The 23,485-nt window shown below is 45.8% G+C and overlaps 1 protein-coding gene across 3 annotated transcripts in view; it reads right to left on the bottom strand.

Moving 5' to 3' along the window:
* LOC140389545 (membrane-spanning 4-domains subfamily A member 4D-like) overlaps nucleotides 1-23,485 on the bottom strand; it is a 38,279-nt gene that overhangs the window by 2,465 nt on the left and 12,329 nt on the right. For 2 of the 3 annotated variants that reach the window (XM_072473749.1, XM_072473748.1), the window contains 5 exons: nucleotides 21,895-22,104; nucleotides 20,478-20,606; nucleotides 16,680-16,736; nucleotides 14,473-14,598; nucleotides 14,260-14,376 (listed from right to left, as the gene is read on the bottom strand). In XM_072473749.1, the coding sequence (XP_072329850.1) occupies nucleotides 14,260-14,376; nucleotides 14,473-14,598; nucleotides 16,680-16,736; nucleotides 20,478-20,606; nucleotides 21,895-22,089 (624 nt within the window). In that variant the 5' untranslated portion in view covers nucleotides 22,090-22,104. Of the gene's footprint in view, nucleotides 1-9,722; nucleotides 11,066-14,259; nucleotides 14,377-14,472; nucleotides 14,599-16,679; nucleotides 16,737-20,477; nucleotides 20,607-21,894; nucleotides 22,105-23,485 lie in introns of those variants that run through there. The other variant, XM_072473750.1, reaches the window with a different exon arrangement.

Raw genomic sequence — 23,485 nt, 5'->3', positions numbered from 1 at the left:
TCGAACCTGGGACCCTGGAGCTGTGAAGCAATTATGCTATCCACAATGCTACCGTGCTGCCCTTATATTCATTATAGTGCTTTTTTCCCCGCAAAGGGAATTTGGCCAATAAATTGATCAGCCTCCTGTAAGTGCTGAGATGCATTGGAATATTTTTCTCATTTGGAAAAGTGCTCTTGTGAATCCAAAGCTGAAGAAAATTATCTGAAGTGATTTAAATGCCCAGATCCCTTTCAATCAAAAAAACAATCAGCATCTTTCATTGAGTACATAAAACCCATCTGTTCCTGGACTGTTATGATCGGCAAGACGTCGGGTGAAATTTAGGAATAAAATGGATATCAGCTTTTTTCAGTTTCAGTAAACTCCATTGTTTGCATTTCTGCCGTTTGTAAATGCCTGGCTGAATTTCAAAAGCTCTAAAACCACTTATTGTGGAAGGGAACTGTTTCCACAGTTTGATAGATAATTTAGATAGATTATTTTTACTTTTCTAATCCATCAACCATTTCAGAGGTCTTGAACATTTTGGAATGGGTCTTATGAATGAAGGACTTTTTTTGTGGAAATTTGTTTGATTGAGCTGTATTAAAACATAAGTTTATTTTTCTCAGTTTCAAAGACATGGCTCCTGCTGTCCACTGTTCTGGATTCTAATGGAGTGGCTATTGATGACACATGTGTGGGGGCTGAAGTGGGAGTGAGAATATGAGGGAGAATGGGCATTATGAGGTTGTATGGAGAAAATGAAGGGACATTGGCAGGTCCAGAGAATCTGAGGGGAAATGGAGGGAACATGGCAGAAGCATGTGATCTGAGCAAGTTGTATGGGATTGAGGACCGACATTCATCATTACAACTGGGCGATGTTACAGTGCATGGAAGCAGATGATCTAGCCTGCTGGACTTGCCATCTGCCCACCTCAAGTCTGCCCGAGAGGCAGGGGCGTGATTGATCTTTCCCCCACCTCCCAGCATGAAAATGTGACAGGCACATTACAGATCTGCCCGCCGACTCAGGAAGTTCCCTGACTCAACATTCCTGTCTCTCCGTGAACCCTTGGGGTTCTTTCAACTTCACCCTCAGTAACTCGCTACAACAGCGCAGAAGCTATTCATCAAGTGTAAAGCTCCTTGAGTCATCTTGAGGTTGAAGAGGGTGCTCTATAAATAATCGTTTCAATATTCTGATTTCAACGCCATTCATGGATTGACCAATATTTTCCCCAAAATGAGTTCAGTTTATGGACGTTGCTGGGAATGGAAGCTACACATTATCTGTATTAAAGAAAGTCACTGGCCATTGCAATGAGGCCGTTCATAAATACCAAGGCTATATTTGGGCCGCACAGTCGCACAGTGGTTGACACTGTTGCTTCACAGCTCCAGGATCCCAGGTTCGATTCCCGGTTGGGTCACTGTCTCCACTGTGGAGTGTGCACGTTCTCTCCGTGTCTGTATGGCTTTCCTCCGAGTGCTCCGGTTTCCTCCCACAAGTACCGAAAGATGTGCTGTTAGGTGAATTGGACAGTCTGAATGCTCCCTCTGTGTACCCGAGCAGGCGCCGGAGTGTGGCGACTAGGGGCTTTTCACAGTAAGTTCATTGCAATGTTAATGTCAGCCGACTTGTGACAATAAAGATTATTATTATTATTAGATTTCCATTGGTATTTTAAGTTTTGTCAGCTGGGTATAATTGCTGGACAGGGTAGTGGGTGTGAGTAACAAAGAACAAAAAAAAATTACATTACAGCAAAAGACCCTTTGGCCCTCCAAGCCTGCACTGACCACGGGCAGCATGGTAGCACAGTGGTTAGCACAGTTGTTTCACAGCTCCAGGGTCCCAGGTTCGATTCCTGGCTTGGGTCACTGTCTGTGCGGAGTCTGCACATTCTCCCCGTGTGTGCGTGGGTTTCCTCCGGGTGCTCCGGTTTCCTCCCACAGTCCAAAGATGTGCAGGTTAGGTGAATTGGCTGTGTGAAATTCCCCTTAGTGTCAAAAGGTTCGGTTGGGTTACGGGGATAGGGTGGAGGTGTGGGCACAGGTAGGGTGCTCTTTCCAAGGGCCACTGCAGACTCTGCGATGGGCTGAATGGCTTCCTTCTGCACTGTAAATTCTATGATCTATGATCTGAACTAAAACCCCTACCTCTCTGGGAACCATATGAAATGAAAAAAAAATGAAAACCGCTTATTGTCACAAGTAGGCTTCAAATGAAGTTACTGTGAAAAGCCTCTAGTCGCCACATTCCGGCGCCTGTTCAGGGAGGCTGGTACGGGAATTGAACCATGCTGCTGGTCTGCCTTGGTCTGCTTTCAAAGCCAGCGATTTAGCCCTGTGCTAAACCATATCCCCCTATTCATGTATTTGTCAAAACGCCCATTAAAAGTCATTATTGTATTTGATAACGATCTGCTACAGATTTAGCAAAGCAGAAAACAGTCGTTAACTGTCAGTAAACCTCGACCTATGGCTTTATAGCAGCAGGAAGGAAGATGGAGTTTACAGAGCTGTATGGAGATTTGGGCAGGAGCAGCATAAAGTGGCTTTGAGTTTTCAAGTGTTTAAGCATTGAATTCTCACTCAATGACTTGGGGCTGGATTTTCAGTCTCGAGGCAGCTAATGGAGTTGAGAATATTGCCAGCTCAGCCTGCTTTCCTCGGGCAAAAGTGCCAGGTTAGACAGAATTGTCATTGTTGGAGGGTGGAGGACTGGGGGCAGGCTGCACAGGGGTGAAGTGCTGCTGGACAGCTCCAGAAAGGTGCTCCGGCAATTCCTGCTCACGGCTGGATGGGAAACTCTCCTTTGCTGATCCGCCATCAGCCGGAAGGATCCTGGGAAGAGACTGGTCCAATGACAGATTGCTTGGATCAGCACAAACATGTATCTACTTCCAGGTTACTTGATGAAAATGTTTGGAACTCTGGTGCCGGAACGAGTGGACGTTTGGGGTTTCGCAAACTTTGCATTAGGAAAGAAATGGCTCGAAGAGATCTTCAACTGAGCGCTTGTCTTTTTCAGAGAGCGCATGTGGTCTGTACTGTGGTTGGGGAAAGGGTGTCCTGGAATATGGGAGAGAGTGGAAGTATGACATTGAGTTGGACGATCAGCCAAGATCACGCCGGGTGCTCTACGCTGCGTGCCTGCTAGCCCCCCACCAGACGGAGGATCAGTGGCCATTTTTGTGCCGATCTTTCGGTCGTAAAACGCCGCGACATAGTCGCCAAATCGGAGAATCCAGCCCAAGGTGAGCAGAAACATTTGAGTCTCACTCAAACACGGCGGTCTTTCCAATATTGCTGATTAGCTCCGGCCTCACTCCGGTCGCTGCCTCTACCGTCTGTCCTAAATTGAAATCACCTCCATGAACTGATTTTAGAGGTGGGTGGAGGGATGGCTGGTCCCAGGCCTCACGCTTCTGCTGCTCAATATCTCTGAGACATGTAACCATCCTGTACAGCTTCCTGACTAACTAAAACACACCATCTCCATTGGCGGGATCCTCCATTTCGCCGTCAGCGCATTGACACCCGCGGATTTCCCGACGGCCTGGGGGTGGCCCACAATTGGAAACCCCATTGACTGGCTGCTGGGACGGAGGATCCCGCTACTGGCAGGGGGGTGCACCGCACCAGAAAATGGGTGCAGCGGGGCAGAGCATCCCGTCCGACTCCCTGCACACAGCTTTATCATAAACAGACTTTTCAGGGTCATTGAAGCTCAAGGTTGCCCAGATCTACAGTAGCATCAATATCCCCAAACCTTCTGCATTTGCCAGCTGACCATTAATTCCTCGACTGTGATGGCCTGAGGATGTGAAATTCAGTTGTGTTTGTATTCCCTGGTAGCAGCTTTACATGGAATTTACAATGCAGAAACAGACAATTTGACCTACCTCATATATGTTAGTGTTTATGCTCCACTCAAGTCTCCTTCCGCCATCCTTGATCACCATGAAGATGACATCCAAGTTTTTTTCTCCTCATATGTTTATCAAGTTCTTTGAATGTATCTAGCCGAGAATCATAAAATGGTTCCAGCGCAGAATACCCCAATTGGATTATAGACCCCCACCCTGGGACAGGGGGTATGGACACTTGTCTCAACAGCTTGGACCAGAAGATGGTCTTTGGCAGAATATCAAACATCCACATCGAGGATGTGTTCTCCAAAATGTGGTTTGGGGAGGAAATCTGTAATTGGATCCAACCTCTCCACATGAACATCAGTAAGATCGTATAAATCAATGGGTAGAAATCAGAAAACTTTCCAATTAAATCAGGAATCAGGAGGGCCGCCCTCCCTCCCCTGTCCTGTTCTTGTGTTCCATAGAACTTTCTGCTGAGTCCAACAGAAACAACAGGAACAAACAACTGGGCATGTGGGAGCAAAGTTCCCTCTCCATTGCAGGTTAAAACCAAATCATCAGGTGTCAGACACTCTCAGTGTTGCTGTATATGGTATAGGTCTGGCACATTCTTCACTCCTGCGCTGTGACATTTACTGCAGCCATTTTCCACTTCACATGGAGGTCAAAAATAGACCAGATTCGCAAGGACACAATGTACAAACATCTAGGTAAAGGGGGGAAACTACCATCCTCATTCTGAAGGCCACCTTTCTCTGTGGCTGCATCAGACTGTGCAGAGAACCCTGTTACACATGTATCAAATGTCACTACATGCTGAAGTTGTATGTCTTCATTGTTGTGAAGGATGGATCTGGTCCGGCTGCCATGGAATGCTCCAAGTAGTTACACCATCTGTTCCTCGTGATAATACCTCTACCTTTGACCACATGTCCATCAGGCAGTTATCTGCATGTCACAGTCTGGAGGGCTTTTGTAACTTGATGCTAAAGATGTAACTTGGCTGGTGGTGAGAAGCATCCTTTCTGTTAGCCTCATCCACCCTGTTTGTTCAAATTTCAATCAGGTTTGTAAGACACATTCTCCCATTTGTGATGAACGGAGGAATTTCAGATATTCTGGGCTGGATTCTCCATTTCAGCGGCTAGGTGCCGCCGCCAGTGGAGCATGACTTGGGCGTTCTTCGGCCAGGGGGTATTTGGTAGGCACTGGTGTGGGGTGGTCCGAGATGGCCAGGGGGGGTTACTGGGGGACAGTATGTGGCAGGCCGGGTCCGCGGGTGGCCACGCCATGTTGCACAGCGCAGCCATTGCAGTGGCATGCGCAGCCACGGACCCGGCAATTCTCCGGCTGTATCCGCAGGCAAAACCGGGGGCTTTACACTGCGTGCCTGCTGCCCCAGATGGAGGATTAGTGCAGCTTTTGTTCTATTTTGTCTGGTGCAAAGCACCACTGCTCCCACGCCGGCATCAGCACTTAGTCTTCAAATCGGACAATCCAGCCCGTGGTCTTTTACAATCAAAAAATCTGTGTGAAACCCTCACCAATTCTGCGACCGGTGAGGGGCTAGCACCGGTGTCAGGTGAAACTCCTGCCTCCTGCGCCGAAAACGGCCAGAAAATGGCCGGGTCTCAGGCTGCGCATGCGCAAGGCTGACAACCTGCAGCGGTCGCGCTGTACAACATGGCACCTGCCATGCGTGGACCCGACCCGCCATCCGTGACCGCATTGCCTACCCCCTGGTCTCGCCCATCTTCTCCCCCAGCCCTAAGGAAGTCCCTCCGGCCAGCAGCATGGATCCTGGCCGAGTATGGTGGTGCTGGACACAGGCCGCAGTCGCCATGGTGGGTTCCCACATGGCTGAGACCATACTTGTGTCATGTGAGAGTACCTTTAAGAACTGGGTGTTTATCAAATAGCTGTAGTGGATGTACCTTTAACAAATGGGTGTTTATCAAATAGCTGCAGTGATGTCAGAGTGAGGGTGGAGGTGGGCTGGCTGTCTTTCACTTTTGTTTTTGAGCAGGCCGCTACAGTGTGTTTTAGTTTCGGTTTCCGAGCTGGATAGCTGCAGGCAAAGCAAGCAGCTGCATAATGATCTTTCTACAAGCTGCAGACTGTCTTCAGCTCATTTGAGGATTTCAAAGTAATACCGGTTTCTATAGAGAATTTAAACCTGCTGTCTTTCTGCAAAAAGTGTCTTTAGAATTTATGGATGTTGTTAGTAAATTTATGAAGGGTTACATATAGAATATTGTATCTGTGGGGATTTATTAGTGTTGATAGTTGTTAAGATGTTTACTAAGGGTTTATAAAGTGTTAACTAGATTCATAAATAAACATGGTTTTGTTTTAAAAGTACCTTAGATCTCTATTGCATCACACCTGTAAAGTAGGCCCTTGTGCTCCCCATAACCGAAATCTATTAAACGTTGGGGGTCAGATGTACTCCATAATACACTTTGGGGTTCGCTAAACCCTGGCCCATAACACATGTCCCGCGCCGTCCGGAACTCGACCCATTGGGGGGCGGAGCATCGTTGGAGGGTCGATCGATGACGCGCCAACACCGTTGCAATGGTATGCGACGTGTTGACGCCATTTCAGAGGGGGCAGAGCATGGATGGCCAGCGTCAAAATGGCGCTGGACCCCATTTTGGCATCGGAGCCCATTCTCCGCCTGATCGCCGAACACGATTTCGGTGTCGACCAACGGAGAATTCCGCCCATTGTTTTTGGTGCAGTAAGAGTTAAAAGCCTGGATTAGTGTGTATATGCTGAAGTAGTCTTTTTAAAGAATCCTGGGTTGAAAGGTTTTGCGGGCCAGATTTGCAATTAAGGCATCGTAAAAGCTTGGGCAAATGAGTTTTGTTTGAATTAAGAGGGCTCCCTGTGGAGTTAATTAGATACATATTGTGTTTCAGCTTGGTAAAATTGTCATTAATGGGAGGAGCTAAGGTACCAGGTATTTTGCAGAAGAGCAGTTGAGTTGAGTTTTAGATTGGGATGTGAGCAATATGAATAATAGCTTTTCTGATCCCACTGCAGTTCAGTTAAAGATATGTCTGTAGACAGATTAGCAGATTTGTTCCATGCAGTTCAGACAACAGTATGTCCATGATGTCCCACATACCGCAGCATGTACATTCCACTTGGCCAAGCTGACATACCATACCTTAACTTTTATTAGTATTTATTAAAGTTAGAATAACTTACCAGTTACCCTCTAATCACCTTCTTCACCTTTCCCAAAGTAACAGGTGGTTACTAGAGCATGAGAAAAGGTGGAAAAGTCAAGGAGCACCAACCTTGCCGAATCCATTCACCCACTGAACTCACACTTTACACTCCATGCATCTGAAACCGCACTCAGGACAAAGCATAGAACATAGAACATTACAGCGCAGTCCAGGCCCTTCGGCCCTCGATGTTGCACCGACCTGTGAAACCAATCTAAAGCCCATTTACACTATTCCATTATCATCCATATGTTTATCAAATGACCATTTAAATGCCCTTAATGTTGGCGAGTCCATTACTGTTGGAGGCAGGGCATTCCACGCCCTTACTACTCTCTGAATAAAGAACCTACCTCTGACATCTGTCCTATATCTATTTCCCCTCAATTTATAGCTGTGTCCCCTCGTGCTAGCCATCACCATCTGAGGAAAAAGGCTCTCACTGTCCACCTTATCTAATCCTCTGATCATCTTGTATCCCTCTATTAAGTCACCTCTTAACCTTCTTCTCTCTAACGAAAACAGCCTCAAGTCCCTCAGCCTTTCTTCATAAGATCTTCCCTCCATACCAGGCAACATCCTGGTAAATCGCCTCTGCACCCTATCCGATGCTTCCACATCCTTCCTATAATGCGGCGACCAGAACTGCACGCAATACTCCAAATGCAGCCGCTACAACATGACCTCATGGCTTCGAAACTCAATGCCTCTACCAATAAAAGCTAACACACCGTACTTCTTCTTAACAACCACCTCAACCTGGGTGGCAACTTTCAGGGATCTATGTACATGGACACCGAGATCTCTCTGCTCACCCACACTACCAAGAATCTTACCATTAGCCAGTACTCTGTCTTCCTGTTACTCCTTCCAAAATGAATCACCTCACACTTTTCTGCATTAAACTCCATTTGCCACATCTCAGCCCACCTCTGCAGCTTATCTATGTCCCTCTGTAACTTGTAACATCCTTCCGCACTGTCCACAACTCCACCGACTTTAGTATCATCCGCAAATTTACTCACCCATCCTTCTACGACCTCCTCCAGGTCATTTATAAAAATGACAAACAGTAGTGGCCCCAAAACAGATCCTTGTGGTACACCCCTAGTAACTGAACTCCAGGCTGAACATTTCCCATCAACCACCACCCTCTGTCTTCTTACAGCTAACCAATTTCTGATCCAAATCATTTAATCACCCTCAATCCCATGCCTCCGTACTTTCTGCCATAGCCTACCGTGGTGAACCTTATCAAACGTTTTACTGAAATCCATATACACCACATCAACTGCTTTACCCTCATCCACCTGTTTGGTCACCTTCTCAAAGAACTCAATGAGGTTTGCGAGGCATGACCTATCCTTCACAAAACCGTGTTGACTATCCCTAATTAAATTATTCCTTTGTAGATGATTATAAATCCTATCTCTTATAATCCTTTCCAAGACTTTGCCCACAACAGAAGTAAAGCTCACTGGTCTATAGTTACTGGGGTTGTCTCTACTCCCCTTCTTGAACACGGGGACAACACTTGCTATCCTCCAGTCTTCTGGCACTATTCCTGTAGACAATTACGACATAAAGATCAAAGCCAAAGGCTCTGCAATCTCCTCCCTAGCTTCCCAGAGAATCCTAGGATAAATCCCATCTGTCCCAGGGTACATATCTATTTTCATACTTTCCAGAATTGCTAATGAACCTTATGAACCTCAATCCCGTCTAGTCTAGTTGCCTGAATCTCAGTATTCTCCTCGACAACATTGTCTTTTTCCTGTGTGAATACTGATGAAAAATATTCATATAGCGCCTCTCCTATCTCCTCGGACTCCACGCACAACTTCCCACTACTGTCCTTGACTGGCCCTACTCTTACTCTAGTCATTCTTTTATTCCTGACATACCTATAGAAAGCTTTTGGGTTTTCCTTGATCCTACCTGCCAAAGACTTCTCATGTCCCCTCCTGGCTCTTCTTAGCTCTCTCTTTAGGTCCTTCCTGGCTAACTTGTAACTCTCAAGCGCCCTAACTGAACCTTCACGCCTCATCTTTACATAAGCCTCCTTCTTCCTCTTGACAAGTGATTCAACTGCCTTAGTAAACCACGGTGCCCTCGCTCGACCACTTCCTCCCTGCCTGACAGGTACATACTTATCAAGGACACGCAGTAGCAGTACCTTGTACAAGCTCCACATTTCAATTGTGCCCATCCCCTGCAGTTTCCTTCCCCATACTATGCATCCTAAGTCTTGCCTCATCGCATCATAATTTCCTTTCCCCCAGATATAACTCTTGCCCTGCGGTATATACCTATCCCTTTCCATCGCTAAAGTAAACGTAACCGAATTGCAACACCGAGGAAGGCTTGTTTTAATGCTCCCTGAGAAACAACTGATTCAAGCTTTTGAAAACTAGTTCATCTGGCTATCTAATTAGCTAGGGGCCAGTTTAGCTCAGTGGGATAGACAGCTGGTTTGTGATGCAGGATATAGGGTAGCATCATGGGATCAATTCCTGTACCAGCTGAGAATTCTGAATTCTACCAAACAGGTGCCAGAATGTGGCGACGAGGGGCTTCTCATAGTAACCTCATTGCAGTGTTAATGTCAGCCTACTTGTGACAATAAAGGTTGTTTGTTTATTTTATTTACAACAAATACAGAAAATATTGGACAATCTCAGCGGATCTGGCAGCATCTGTGCAGAGAAAAGGGACTGATGTTTCGACTCCGGTTGACTGTTTCTCAAAGCTGGTGAGAACTGGAGACAGGGGCCGGGATTCTCCCCTACCCGGCGGGGCGGGGGGTCCCGGCGGGATGGAGTGGCGAGAACCACTCCGGTGTCGGGCCGCCCCAAAGGTGCGGATTTCTCCGCACCTTTAGGGGCCAAGCCCTCACCGTGAGGAGCTAGGCCCGCACCAGAGTGGTTTCCGCTCCACCGGCTGGCGTGGAAGGCCTTTGGCGCCACGCCAGCCGGGGAGAAAGGATTTCGGCAGCCGGCGGAAGTCCGCGCATGCGCTGGAGCGTCAGCTGCTGCTGACGTCATCCCCGCACATGCGCAGCGGGGGGGTTCTCTTCCGCATCAGCCATGGTGAAGGCTATGGCCGAGGCGGAGGGAAAAGATTGCCCACACAGCACCATCCCGCCCGCGGATCGGTGGGCCCCGATCGCGGGCCAGGCCACCGTGGGGGCACCCCCCGGGGCCAGATCGCCCCGCGCACCCCCCAGCAATTTAGAGGGCAATTTAGCATGGTCAATCCACCTAACTTGCACTTCTTTGGACTGTGGAGGGAAACCACTGTGGGAGGAAACCGGAGCACCCGGAGGAAACCCATGCACACATGGGGAGAATGAGCAGACTCCGCACAGACAGTGACTCAAGCCGGGAATCGAACCCGGGACCCTGGAGCTGTGAAGCAACTGTGCTAACCACTATGCTACCGTGCTGCCTTCTTTAAGAAGAATCTCATCCTATTAGCTACGTGATGTCTTATAAATTGATTAATTGGTTGAAAAGATCAGTACCACTGACACCCCAACACCTCCTCCCACACGCCTCTCTCCAAACACATCACCGAGTTTGTGGGGACTAATTAGCGCCCTTGTCCACTGACCAGTGGGTGACTCTTCATGCCCTGCGAAGTAGCCTAGAATAGAAAGCCGACTGCCGCTTCCTCAAGGCAACTCGGGTTTGGGTAATATATGCGGCCTTGGCAGAATCACGTGAAGCTAAAGAATACAATGAACAGAATCCTAAATCTTTAGATGCATCCCAATAATATTGCATCAAGTTCCGTAAGATTAATTAATTAGCGCAAAGCGAAATTTCCACCATAAAGCCATTCTTATCCAACATGCACATTTTCCATCAGTGCCATGTTGTAGGGAGGAGGGTTCCCTTGGAACTGTTGCTGGGGAATAGGTTGTGCAGGCGAGTTGCTGTACACGACAATCAACGGCTGAAAACAAAGAACACGAATATGAAGAATTAGAGCAGAATGAGCCAGTCAGTTCCTCATGGCTCGGCTGCCTCTCCCAAACATTGGACCCGTTCCATTGCCACTTTCCCCACTGGGACAATAATGTTTATGCAGCTCTCCGCCAGAGCAATCTACAAGGCTGTGTCTATTGGTGCCACAACACTAGGGGGAGCACTTCCTGCACTAGCACAGATGAGGAAATCTATCCCCTGAATTGCTGGAAATAGTTTATCTTCAGTGGAAGAAGCTGAATGTGTTTCATTAGTAACTGTGCATTTTATTAATACAGCATTCTCCCACGTTCAAAATCTGACTGACTATGACGGGTTTCATTTTGAGTTTAGTTTATGATGGAGAGTTTTATTTAAGGCAGCGACTTGCAAATTATTAAATAATTTCAATACTTTCTTTTCAAAAAGTTATTCTAATAATAAACTTTATTATTAATAATAATTGCTTATTGTCACAAGTAGGCTTCAATAAAGTTACTGTGAAAAGCCCCTAGTCGCCACATTCTGGCGCCTGTTTGGGGGGGGGGCGGTACGGGAATTGAACCCGCGCTGCTGGACCTGTTCTGCATTACATGACAGCTGTTTAGCCCACTGTGCTAAACCAGCCCATGGTTTGTCATGGTTATTGTCACAAGTAGTCTTACATTAACACTGCAATGAAGTTACAGTGAAAAGCCCCTCGGCGCCACACTCAGGTCCCTGTTCGGGTACATTGAGGGAGAATTCAGAATGTCCAAATTACCTAACAGCATGTCTATCGAGACTTGTGGGAGGAAACCGGAGCACCCGGAGGAACCCCACGCAGACACGGGGAGAACGTGCAGTGTCTGTGCAGACAGTGACCAAGCCGGGAATTGAACCTGGGACTCCGGCACTGTGAAGCAACAGTGCTATCACTGTGCTACCCTGCCACCCATAATAGTGAATACAAGATGGCGAGGACTGAGAGGTAATCATATTTCGGGTATGACTTGTTGAGCATTCAAGAAAAACTAACATATATATCGAGAAGGAAAAAGCCACCATCCAACATTTGAAACATTTCCCTGCTATCACGAATCCTATTGTCGACCAACTGAGACAGGCAGGTTGGGCAGGGAATCGCTGCTCTTGTCCAATTTGTTCACTTGCTCAAATAAACACAAATAAAGCAGGAAAGGGAAAGGTGATGCTGCATCTAAAGACAGCTTCACAAATGACCCCGCTTAAATATTTCAAATCACTGAAACTCCTGCTACCTACCAACCAGAAAGGCTCAGGAAGATTTATTCCTTAACCAATGTGACTAAAAACATTCAGGTCATTATCACATTGCTGTTTGTGGGGGTCCTCTGATAATAATAATCTTTGTCACAAGTAGGCTCACATTAACACTGCAATGAAGTTACCGTGAAAAGCCCCTAGTCGCCACATTCCGGCGCCTGTTTGGGTACACAGAGGGAGAATTCAGAATGTTCAAATTACCTAAAAGCACGTCTTTCAGGGCTTGTGGGAGGAAACAGGAGCACCCGGAGGAAACCCAATATGCAAATTGGCTGCTGTGTTTCACAACAGGAACTACACTCTAGTTGACTCTAAAATGTTTTAGCAAATGCTGAGGTCATCAAAGAAATCCAGCTCTTTCTTCAACTCCATTTCCCTACCATTCTTCCCTTATTGCCTCTGAAGAGGCGTCAAACAGTCTCGAAAACGTGAACTCTGTTTCAGTCTCCACAGATGCTGCCAGAGTTTCTCCACCTTTTTCTGCTTTTATTTATTTCAAGCAACCACAGTGCTTTGCTTTTATTTTAGATGAGCAAACTCCTTTTTCGTCATCAAAATCACTCCATCCACCTGAGACTGTGACTGGGGCCTTGGTTTAATCTCCCATCTGAAAACACAGCACCGACAGACGGGCAGCACTCCCTCATCACTGGCACCGGGGGTATCAGCCTAGATTTGGTGCTCAAATCTCTGCATTGGACTTCGATCCAATCTGTACCTCAGATCACAAAGTGCTGCCACTGAGTCCCAGCTAAAAGCGAATCAGACTGCTGCTTGAAAATATTCGGTCAATTGGATATTCTGAATTATCCCTCTGAGTACCCGAACAGGCGCCGGAGTGTGGCGACTAGGGGATTTTCACAGTAACTTAATTGCAGTGTTAATGTAAGCCTACTTGTGATATTAGTAAAGATTATTATTATTAAAACTTGAGTTTCAAAGTGGTGTCAGGACCATTTACAATAAGTGGGAAAAAAACGCAGAAAACATTTGGGAAAATGTCAGAGGAGAAACACAAACTACTTCAAATTGGAGAGACCAAGTCATCTGTTTCTGTGCGGGTAACAGTGTACGATTCAAGCTTTGGCTGGTATTACCTTGCTGTCATTCACAGAATTGTTTTTCCACCTAACTGTTATCTTGTGGGAATGCTCGGCTGAGGGTGGACAATAGAAATTATGTGAATTCAAATTTAATTGTTCCTGTTGGGTGAGAAATGGCAGAAAAACATTGGCTGCTTGTTTCCGCCCGTGACTGGGATGCAAAGAGTTAAAAGTTAACGATAATGCTTCTTACCACTAGAGGGAACCACAGAACAGTCATATAGATATTGTGTGACTTTGGGGATTCTGGGAGTCACAGGTCAGGAGGCAGCTGGTAGAGTGCCAGGCATGGGAGCAATTGTACTTGAGAAGTTCTGCTACTTAAGAGTTAGCATAGTTTAATTGAGAAACTTTCTACTTTAGGAATGTAGATGAATCTTAGTAGTGTAATAAATTTATAGTTTTGTTTGTTAACAAAGCTTTGTGTTCTTTATTCAACACTACGCATCCAAGCCATCCAAATAAAGTAAAATAGAGAACACAACACGCCCTGCCTAACCTACCCTTCCATTGAGCTCTGTAGTGTGGGATGTATTGCAAGGCGTTGATCTGTTGATACCCAGCAGTTATTATTATGCATATGTCTATTTACATTGTGTACTTATCGTATCTCCTACGTTTTCATGTATGGAATGATCTGCCTGGACTATACGCAGAACAATACTTTTGACTGTACCTCGGTACGCGTGACAGTAAATCTAAATCTAAATATTTTTCTAAAATGGGAAAGACTAATATACACGTGTAGATACACAGAGGCAATAGAGTCTTTGATCAATTCATTATATAAACTTACTACTGGTGTTCCACAGCAACCATTAATAGCTTTACAGTTGAAGCTTGAAATTGCAATGGATATTGCTGCGTTGAGCAGGGTCAGCAGGAGAAATATGGCCAGACACGCAGTTGAACCCTGTAACATGTTAAACACAAATAAATTAGATTGCACAGAAAACGTCTCAAAATCTTACTTATAAACAGCTTAGTATCAAGAAAAGTTAACACTCACGCCGGAACTATAACAATGACGCCGAGAATAACACAATGGTTGCATGCTGAGGTTTAGAGAATATATAATTGTTGCAGGTATGCAAATAATGGCATTGATGATGTTCATTGATAAGCAACCTTTGATCTGGAAGGTGAAGAAAAAACAGACATTAATGAGCTTGATCTTGGAATGCAGGAGACAATGTTAGTTAAGTTTGCGGCTGATACAAATCTTGGAAGCATTGTAAACTGTGAGAACGGTAGTTTAGGATTTCAAAAGGACATAGACAAGGGGGTGGAATTGCAGATAAGTGGCAGACGAAGCTCAATATAGAGAAGTGTGAGATAATTCATTTTGGTAGAAAAGAACATTAATAAAAATAATCAAGGTTAAAAGGTGAGAAATTGTTGACAGTACATCAAAAGGGACTGGGTATATTGAACGTGATGATTGTTGCAAACTGCCAGGTATTTAACAAACCTGTGTAGTGCTAATTAATGATATTGAATATCTTGGTTGGGAAGTCGCTATATTGGGGGAAGGCTAATTACGCCAATATTAGGCAGAAACTGTAGAATTTAGATAGGGTTGGAGGGTAAATCAACATCAGACAGGTGGGAGTCCTTCAAACGTCAGTTGATTAGAATTCAAGACCGACATGTTCCTGTGAAGGTGAAGGATAAATATGGTGAATTTTGGAAACCTTGGATAACGAGGGATATTGTGAGCCAAGTCAAAAAGAAAAAGGAAGCATTCATAAGGTCTAGAAGGCTGAGAACTGACAAAGCCCTTGAAAAGTATAAAGAAAGTAGAAAGGAACAAAGTAGAAAGTAGCAAAGAGTTAGGCAGGCTAAAAGGGATCATGAAAAGTCCTTGGCAAACAGTATTAAAGAGAATTAATAATAATAGCTTATTGTCACAAGTAGGCTTCAACGAAGTTACTGTGTCAAGCCCTTAGTCGTCACATTCCAGCGCCTGTTTGGGGAGGCCGGTACGGGAATTGAACCCGCACTGCTGGCCTTGTTCTGCATTACAAGCCAGCTGTTTAGCCCACTGTGCTAATCCATGCAAGGGATCTTATACTTATGTAAAGAGCAAGAGGGCAACACGGGAAAGGTTTGGCCCACTCAAGGACAGAGGGGGGAATTAATGCTTGGAGCCAGAGGAAATGGGTATTCACCAAAGAGAAGGACTTGGTGGTTGATGAGTCTCGGTAAGGGTATGTAGATATTCTGGGTCGGGTCGATATAAAAAAAAGGTGTTGGGCATCTTGAAAAATATTAAGATGGACAAGTCCCCACCTTGATGGGATCTATCCCTGAATACTGAGGGAGCAAGGAAGAAAATTGCTGGGGCCTTGACAGAAATCTTTGAATCCTCACTGGCTACAGGTGAGGTCCCAGAGGACTGGAGAATAGCCAATGTTCTTCCTTGAGTAAGATTCTGGAATATTGTCCTTAATTTTTGTAAACTAGTCCCCCAGCACTGGGTGACTGGAACAGAAAATATGTACTTCCAATTTCACCCAACCCCCCACCCCACCATATGTGTTGTCGTTGGATGAAACTGTAGATATCGGGCTGTACCCGCCGCAAGATCGGCAGGCACGGGATGGGGACCAGAAGGTATGTCCAGCTAAGCTGCCCCAGAGTTTTAAATCAGGGATTTGTATTTCTGCAGTGTAGTCATCCCACCAAGTCTTCCCAAAATAGGCTGTGTGGACTAAATTTCTCTCTTCACAGACCTAAATACTCCCTGGACAGAATGGATTAAAGTGATCAATATCATGCCTCATCAAACACTCCCAGGATATGGAAAACATGGGCTACATACAGAGTAAAACTTGATCTACAAGTGTCCCATTGAACACACATCAGAAAGAAATGTGTTCATCTTCTCTCTGGCTACATTTGTACCCAGGCTCCTGGTGTGGAACTTTATCATCTCACCTCTTTCAACATTGAACTGATGTGAGAGAAAGTTAACTTCCATTGAGTTTGTTGGGCTGTATTTGAATCCAAGAGTCAGATGCGGAAGGATAACATTTTCACCCACTGCACTGTCTTGTCTATCCCTTTATTGTACAGTATTCATTTGCACAGACTGATATAATAGGGATTTAGCGTGACAATAGCAAACAACAATATCTGACCAGTTTGTCTTCTTGGGTGATGATGTTATTTGTAAGGCAACAATACAAAATCCATTTTGGAGCACGTACTTACCACACACTGAGTTTGTTCCTTCTCAGCAGCGACAGCAAGGGCCCCTGCAATAATAAACTTCAAAAACATATTGCACATCAGAGAAAACACTTTGAAGAATTAAACAACAATTCAAATATTGGATTATGACTTTCTACATTCTTCTCCCCTCAGACTAGAGCGTTAAGCTAGACATTGGCTCCATAAGCTCTCTGCCTCTATGTGATTCCTCATTCCGACGGGATTCTTCCCGTCTGAAGCTGGATAGAGAGTGAATAAAGGAAGTTCAATGGGCCGAAAGGGTGGGGAGTGGGACACTTATTTTCTTGTGTTTTATCTTCACGCACTCAGTTTCCCTTTGGGGACTAAGATGTAAGTGTTGGTGGGATTATTAAACTAATTATTAGCCTTTCTTAACATGTGTTTAGGGGATGTGGGTATCTCTCACTGGGCCAGCATTTATTGCCCATCCCGAAGGATAGAGACTGACCCTGAAGCATTGAATATTTTGCCAGCTGGAGTCAATGAATGATGAACTGAAGGAGGATCTCAGCCTTCTCCTGAGGCCCCAACATCATCGACACCCGTCTTCAAACAATTTAAACCACTCCATGTGACATCAAGAAATGTCTGAAGGCACTGGATACAGCAAAGCCTCTGGACCCAGCAGTAGTTCAGAAGAATTTTACTCCATAATTAGTTGCTGTTCCAGTATGGTTACAGCACAAGCAACTCCCTGACAATGTGAAAACATTTCCATATATTCGCTGTACAACAAAAAGGAGAACAAAGTCAATCCAGTAATTATCATCCCGATCAGTCTACTTTCAAACATCAGCAGTGGTGTTGACAGTGATATCCCAGGGTGGTTACTCAGCAACAACCTGCATATGCATGTTCAGATTGGGTTCTGCCAGGGTCAGAGAGAGGTTGAATAAACTCGGTTTGTTCTCACTGGAACGAAGGAGGTTGATGGGCGACCTGATAGTGGTCTACAAAGTTATGAGGGACATAGACAGAGTGGATAGTCAAGGACTTTTTCCCAGGGTAGAGGGGTCAATTACTCGGGGGCATAGGTTTAAGGTGCGAGGGGCAAGGTTTAGAGGAGATGTACGAGGCAAGTTTTTTTACATGAGGATAGTGGGTGCCTGGAACGCGCTGTCGGAGGAGGCGGTGGAAGCAGGGACGATAGTGACGTTTAAGGGGCATCTTGACAAATACATGAATAGGATGGGAATAGAGGGATATGGACCCCGGAAGTGCAGAAGATTTTAGTTTAGACGGGCAGCATGGTCGGCGCAGGCTTGGAGGGTCGAAGGGCCTGTTCCTGTGCTGTACTTTTCTTTGTTCTTGTCACTGAACTCCAAGTCTCATTACAGACTTAGTCCAAACATGGACTGCCATTGACATCGGAAGTGCATTTGACTGAGTACAGCTCAGTTTCCCAAACCTTTTCAGCTGCGGAACCCCAGGTGAACTCCCAAGAGCATCAGGGAACCCAAAACATTGTTATCATGTCAAAGGTACTTATCTGCTGTGAAAAAGTGGCAAACACAGAAACAAAATGTACACGTGTTTTTCTGCCAATATGAGCCAGACTCCACTTGAGCTGGCGACTGATAGGCTGAGCCAATGCTCAGCTAGGCTGGCCTCTGATTGGACAATTAGATGTTTTGTTTGTTTCCGATTTCTGGCCATTGCTCGCCTGCTCTTTTTAAAAAAATCTTTGCTGCAGTGTTTTTCTTTAACTGACTCTGACGCTCAATTTATGTTGTGTTTATTGCTTTTATTTAAAAAATAATGGGCGGCATTCTCCGTCCCGCCAGCCCCGTTTTCTGGCACGGCTTGCTTGTCCCTGCCGGCAACGGGATTCTCCGTTCCCACAGCCGGCTGATAGTGTTTCTGTCAGGAAACCGGGTGTGGGTGCGTTGCCAGCGAAGAAGAGGTTCTCGCCGACGGAGAATCCCGCAGACTGGCTTTTTGTCGATTTTTGTCGCATGACTCCGCGAGCTTCCGTGGAAATCCTGGAGCCCTCTTGTGGAACCCCGGGGAACGAGTCAAGACACCTCAAATACTGAAGCGATCCATGCTGCAAAGAGTTGCTTTGGACAATGTTCAGGCTTGGACTGATAAGGGACATGTAGCATTCGTGCCACGTACGTGCCAGGCAAACAAGAGAATACCTTTAACTGAATCTACCTTTGGCATTCAATGACATTACCATCAATAAATCCCCCAACATCACCATCTGGGGATTATTATTGTCCAGACACTTAACTGAACCAGCTTTGTGTATATATATATATATATATATATATGTGACCACAAGAGCAGGTCAGAGGGTGGGAGCTCTGCACCACATACCTCGCCCCCTGAATCCCCAAAGTCTATCACAACCTACATGACACGTGGAGATTGTGAGGGATTGCTCTCCATATGTCCAGTTGAATACAGCTCCAGCAGCACTGAATAAAGTTTACACCATCCAGGGCAAAGCAACCCACTTGTTCAGCCTGCAATCCACCACTGTCAACATTCAATCCCCCAAACATTGGCACACATTGGCAGCGGTAAAGACCCTCAGCAAGATGCACTGTAGCAACTTGCCAAGGTTCGTAACTCAACACCTTTCAATCCTACACCCTCTACCACCTAGAATGGCTGCTGCATCAGCTGATTAGCAATGCTGAGACCTGCAGACGCCACCATTTGCTGCTCCTTTGCTGTTCCTGGGAAAAATTGTGGAACCTGTTCAGTAATGGTTAAAAGACATTCTAATAAGTTGGCACATTTATGTTAAGTATCCAACAACTGCCACTGATATGTAAAGGGGCTTCAGGTGGCCTTTGTGTCAGGTGATGTGATGATAGAGTTTTGTGCCGAGTCTCTTAAAGTAAAATAAAGGTGTTTGTGAAAAGGAGCAGAACCTTTGACTCTTTAAACTACAGCAGCTAAGCGTCTAACAGAAGTCCCTTCCAAATAGTAATGTGAGTGTCGCTACTCCGCACGGACAGCAGCGATTCAAGAAGGCTCACCACCACCTTTTCAGGGGCAAGTAAAGATGAACAATAAATGCTGGACTTGCCAGCAACCCTCCAATTCTCTCCAAAGCCCTCAAATGAAAAGAAAAAGGAACCCATGAAAGCCATTGCTTCTCACAAACAGCCTCTTCCAACAGAGGTCAGGCAACTGGTCACAGGCGGGGATAGAATTTTGTCGGCAGTCAGAGGGGTGAAATTGGTTATTGGTCATTTCAGGCCTGTAGCCAATCGACCTTGAGCCTCAGTTTAACATTATTGATCAGCTACTGAAACCGCAAAGGAGTTCATTTCAGGCAGAGTGGATTGCAGGGAGAGATATTCAGGTAAGCCTTGGGTGTGAAAGAACCGGTGGGGGAAGGGGACGGAGGGTCGGGGGCACGGCGGGGGGTACAGTGCGGTGGTAGTGTCTGAAGGACAGCAGGAGGGAGGTGGAGCCCTGTGGAACACTGCTGCTCCGACTGATTCTATACACAAAGCCACAAAAGAAAGTGTCATGACCTTCTTGGTGGCTCACATTTTTCGGCTGCATCGACAAGAGGAAAACTGAGAGCAAGCTGCTCAAGGAAGCCAAAATTGTCCCAGCGACCATAAAACAGGAACAGTGCCCTCTGAATAACAAACGCAAGGAGTGCAGAACTTGTTTTGGAGACTGACAGCACTTAGCATTCTTTATGGAACGTTGCCAATGCATGATCGCTACCAGATCTACCTCTTGATTGTCATCTGGATATAGAAAGCCCGACAATCTTACATCACTGTAGTTATGAGTAGCACTTACTGGAACTCCAGTCCACCAGGGTGTCCCAATTACTACCGAAAAGAAATTGGTGTCGATTCGACCCTGCCAAATGCAGATCTGTACAATTCCAATGATTATGGAGATTATACCCGTCACAATCTGCGTTATCTGCAGGAACCAGAAAACGGTGTTAAATTGAAAAACAATCCTTTCGGCAGTAGTTTTAACTTGTTCCATGGTGTGAAATTGACATTGCACATCGCCCACCCTTTCCATAGAAAAAGTCTGATTTTCACCTCCATTGATTTCCACTCTGTGCAGGTTATCCAATGAATTCACAACTTGGAATTCGGAATTACAATTTTTAGGATATATTGTAGAAAATAAAAAATGTTTTTAATAATTCACATAATCTACTCTTCTTTCTATTAGCAATCTATCCTGGTTCACCCACGTCGACGCTACGACCAAGAAAGCACAACAGCACCTATACTTCCTCAGCGTAAGAAAATTTGGCATGTCCACATTCACTCTTACCAATTTTCATAGATGCACCATGGAAAGCAACCTATCTGGCTGCATCACAGCCTAGTATGGCAGGCTTGGCGAAAGACCATAAGAAACTATAGAGATTCGTGAACACAGCCCAGTCTATCACGTAAACTCACCTCCCATCCATTGACTCTGTCTAAAGCTCCCGCTGCATTGGGAAAGGGGGCAGCTCCCAGCTGGGCTAATCTCTCTTCCAAACTCTTCCATCAGGCAGAATATATAAAAGTTTAAGAACACGCAACAACAGATTCAAAAACAGCCTCTTCCCCACTGTTACCAGACTTCTGAATGGCCCTCTTAGACTGAAATGGTCTCTATATGCATCTTTGCAGTTGTAGCACTATATTCTGCTTTGACAAAGAGTCATTCAGATTCGAAACGTTAGCCCCCTTTTCGTTCCACAGATGCTGTCAGACCTGCTGAGATTGTCCAGTAATTTCTTTTTTTGTGTTCTACACTCCGTATGCTTCAGTCTGTGTTTGTGCATTTACATTGTGTATTTATCATGTGTCCTATGTTTTTATCATGTATGGAACAATCTGCCTGGTCTGCGCGCAGAACAGTACTTTTCACTGTACCTCGGCACAAGTGACAATAAATCTAAATCTATCCCTGTAACCCCATAACACCATCTAACCTACACATCATTGGACACTAAGGTGCAATTTAGCATGGCCAATCCATCTAACCTCCACATCTTTGGACTGTGGGAGGAAACCGGAGCACACGGAGGAAACCCACGTAGACACGGGGAGAACGTGCAAACGCCACACACAGTCACCCAAGGTCGAAATCGAACCCGAGTCACTGGTGATGTGAGGCAGCAGTGCTAACCACTGTGCCACCCCTTTTAATATTATATAAAATATAACCAATATTTCCCACATTTGAGAAGTGCACTTACACCCAGGGCTTTGAGTTTTCCTTTCAGCATCTCCTGGACACCAGCAGTATTCTGATTGACCATTGCAGCTATGGATTGGTGCAGAGCACCGTTTTCCAAGTGTTGGACCAACTGTGGGCCGCTGGGCTGTGGTTGTGCCGGTGGGAGTTGGTTTGGTGCAAAGACATTTCCATCATTCTTCACCATGTCAGCCATTTCCACAACAATCGTCTGAAAGATATAGTAGAGTAAATCAGTCTTTACTGATTTGTAAATCAATATTTTATTGTATGTCTCGCCTTGCATTTGTTAAGTGCGGCACAATTTTGATTACAACCCAAATACATGGAAACAGAAATATTTCTACTTGTTTTGGTGAAACGAGGCCCAGGGAAAGTATTGCATTTGTCTCAGGATTGCCAAACTGGTGGACACAGTTATAAGATGCAGGTGTCTACAGAAAATACATTTTAAGAAACAATTATTTTCAGTCTGAACATGAAAGAGATTACCAGTGAGCCTTTGAGTGGAAAACTAGGATTTCAAAAAGGACTTGATGAACTCAATGCATTCTATGCTCGGTTCGAGCAGGTAACCAACAATCCGCTGGCGAGTGCCCCAGCAGCCCATAATTCACCCATACCCACCATCACAGCTTCCGAAGTCAGATTGGCCTTCCTGAATGTGAACCCTTGGAAGGCGACGGGCCCAGACGGGATCCCTGGTCATGCACTCAGAGCCTGCGCGGACCAGCTGGCAGAGGTATTCACGGACATCTTTAACCTGTCCCTACTCCACTCCGAGGTCCCCACCTGCTTCAAGAAGACCACCATCATACCGGTACCAAAGAAGAACCAGGCAACGTGCCTCAATGACTACCGACCAGTGGCCCTGACTTCAGTCGTAATGAAGTGCTTCGAGAGGTTGATCATGAAGCGCATCACCTCCATACTCCCAGAACGCCATGATCCACTGCAATTCGCATACCGCTGCAACCGGTCCACATCAGACACCATTTCCCTGGCCCTACACTCATCCCTAGAGCATCTCGAAAACAAGGACTCCTATATTGGACTCCTATTTATTGACTACAGCTCCGTCTTCAACACCATAATCCCAGCCAAGCTCATATCAAAGCCCCAAAACCTAGGACATGGCTCCCCACTCTGCAACTGCATCCTCGATTTTCTGACCAACAGACCACAATCAGTAAGAATGAACAACAACACCTCCTCCACAATAGTCCTCAACACCGGCGCCCCGCAAGGCTGCGTACTTAGCCCCCTACTCTACTCCTTGTACACACACGACTGCGTGGCAAAACTTGGTTCCAACTCCATCTACAAGTTTGCTGACGATACGACCATAGTGGGCCGGATCTCGAATAGCGATGAGTCCGAATACAGGAGGGAGATAGAGAACCTAGTGGAGTGGTGACGTGACAACAATCTCTCCCTCAATGCCAGCAAAACTAAAGAGCTGGTCATTGACTTCAGGAAGCAAAGTACTATACACATCCCTGTCAGCATCAACGGGGCCGAGGTGGAGATGGTTAGCAGTTTCAAATTCCTAGGGGTGCACATCTCCAAAAATCTGTCCTGGTCCACCCACA

The sequence above is a fragment of the Scyliorhinus torazame genome, chromosome 14, assembly GCF_047496885.1.
Source record: "Scyliorhinus torazame isolate Kashiwa2021f chromosome 14, sScyTor2.1, whole genome shotgun sequence".
In the NCBI taxonomy this organism is placed as follows: domain Eukaryota; kingdom Metazoa; phylum Chordata; class Chondrichthyes; order Carcharhiniformes; family Scyliorhinidae; genus Scyliorhinus; species Scyliorhinus torazame.
The sequence above is the reverse complement of the archived record's forward strand: the minus strand, read 5'-3'. Positions and strand labels throughout refer to the sequence as shown.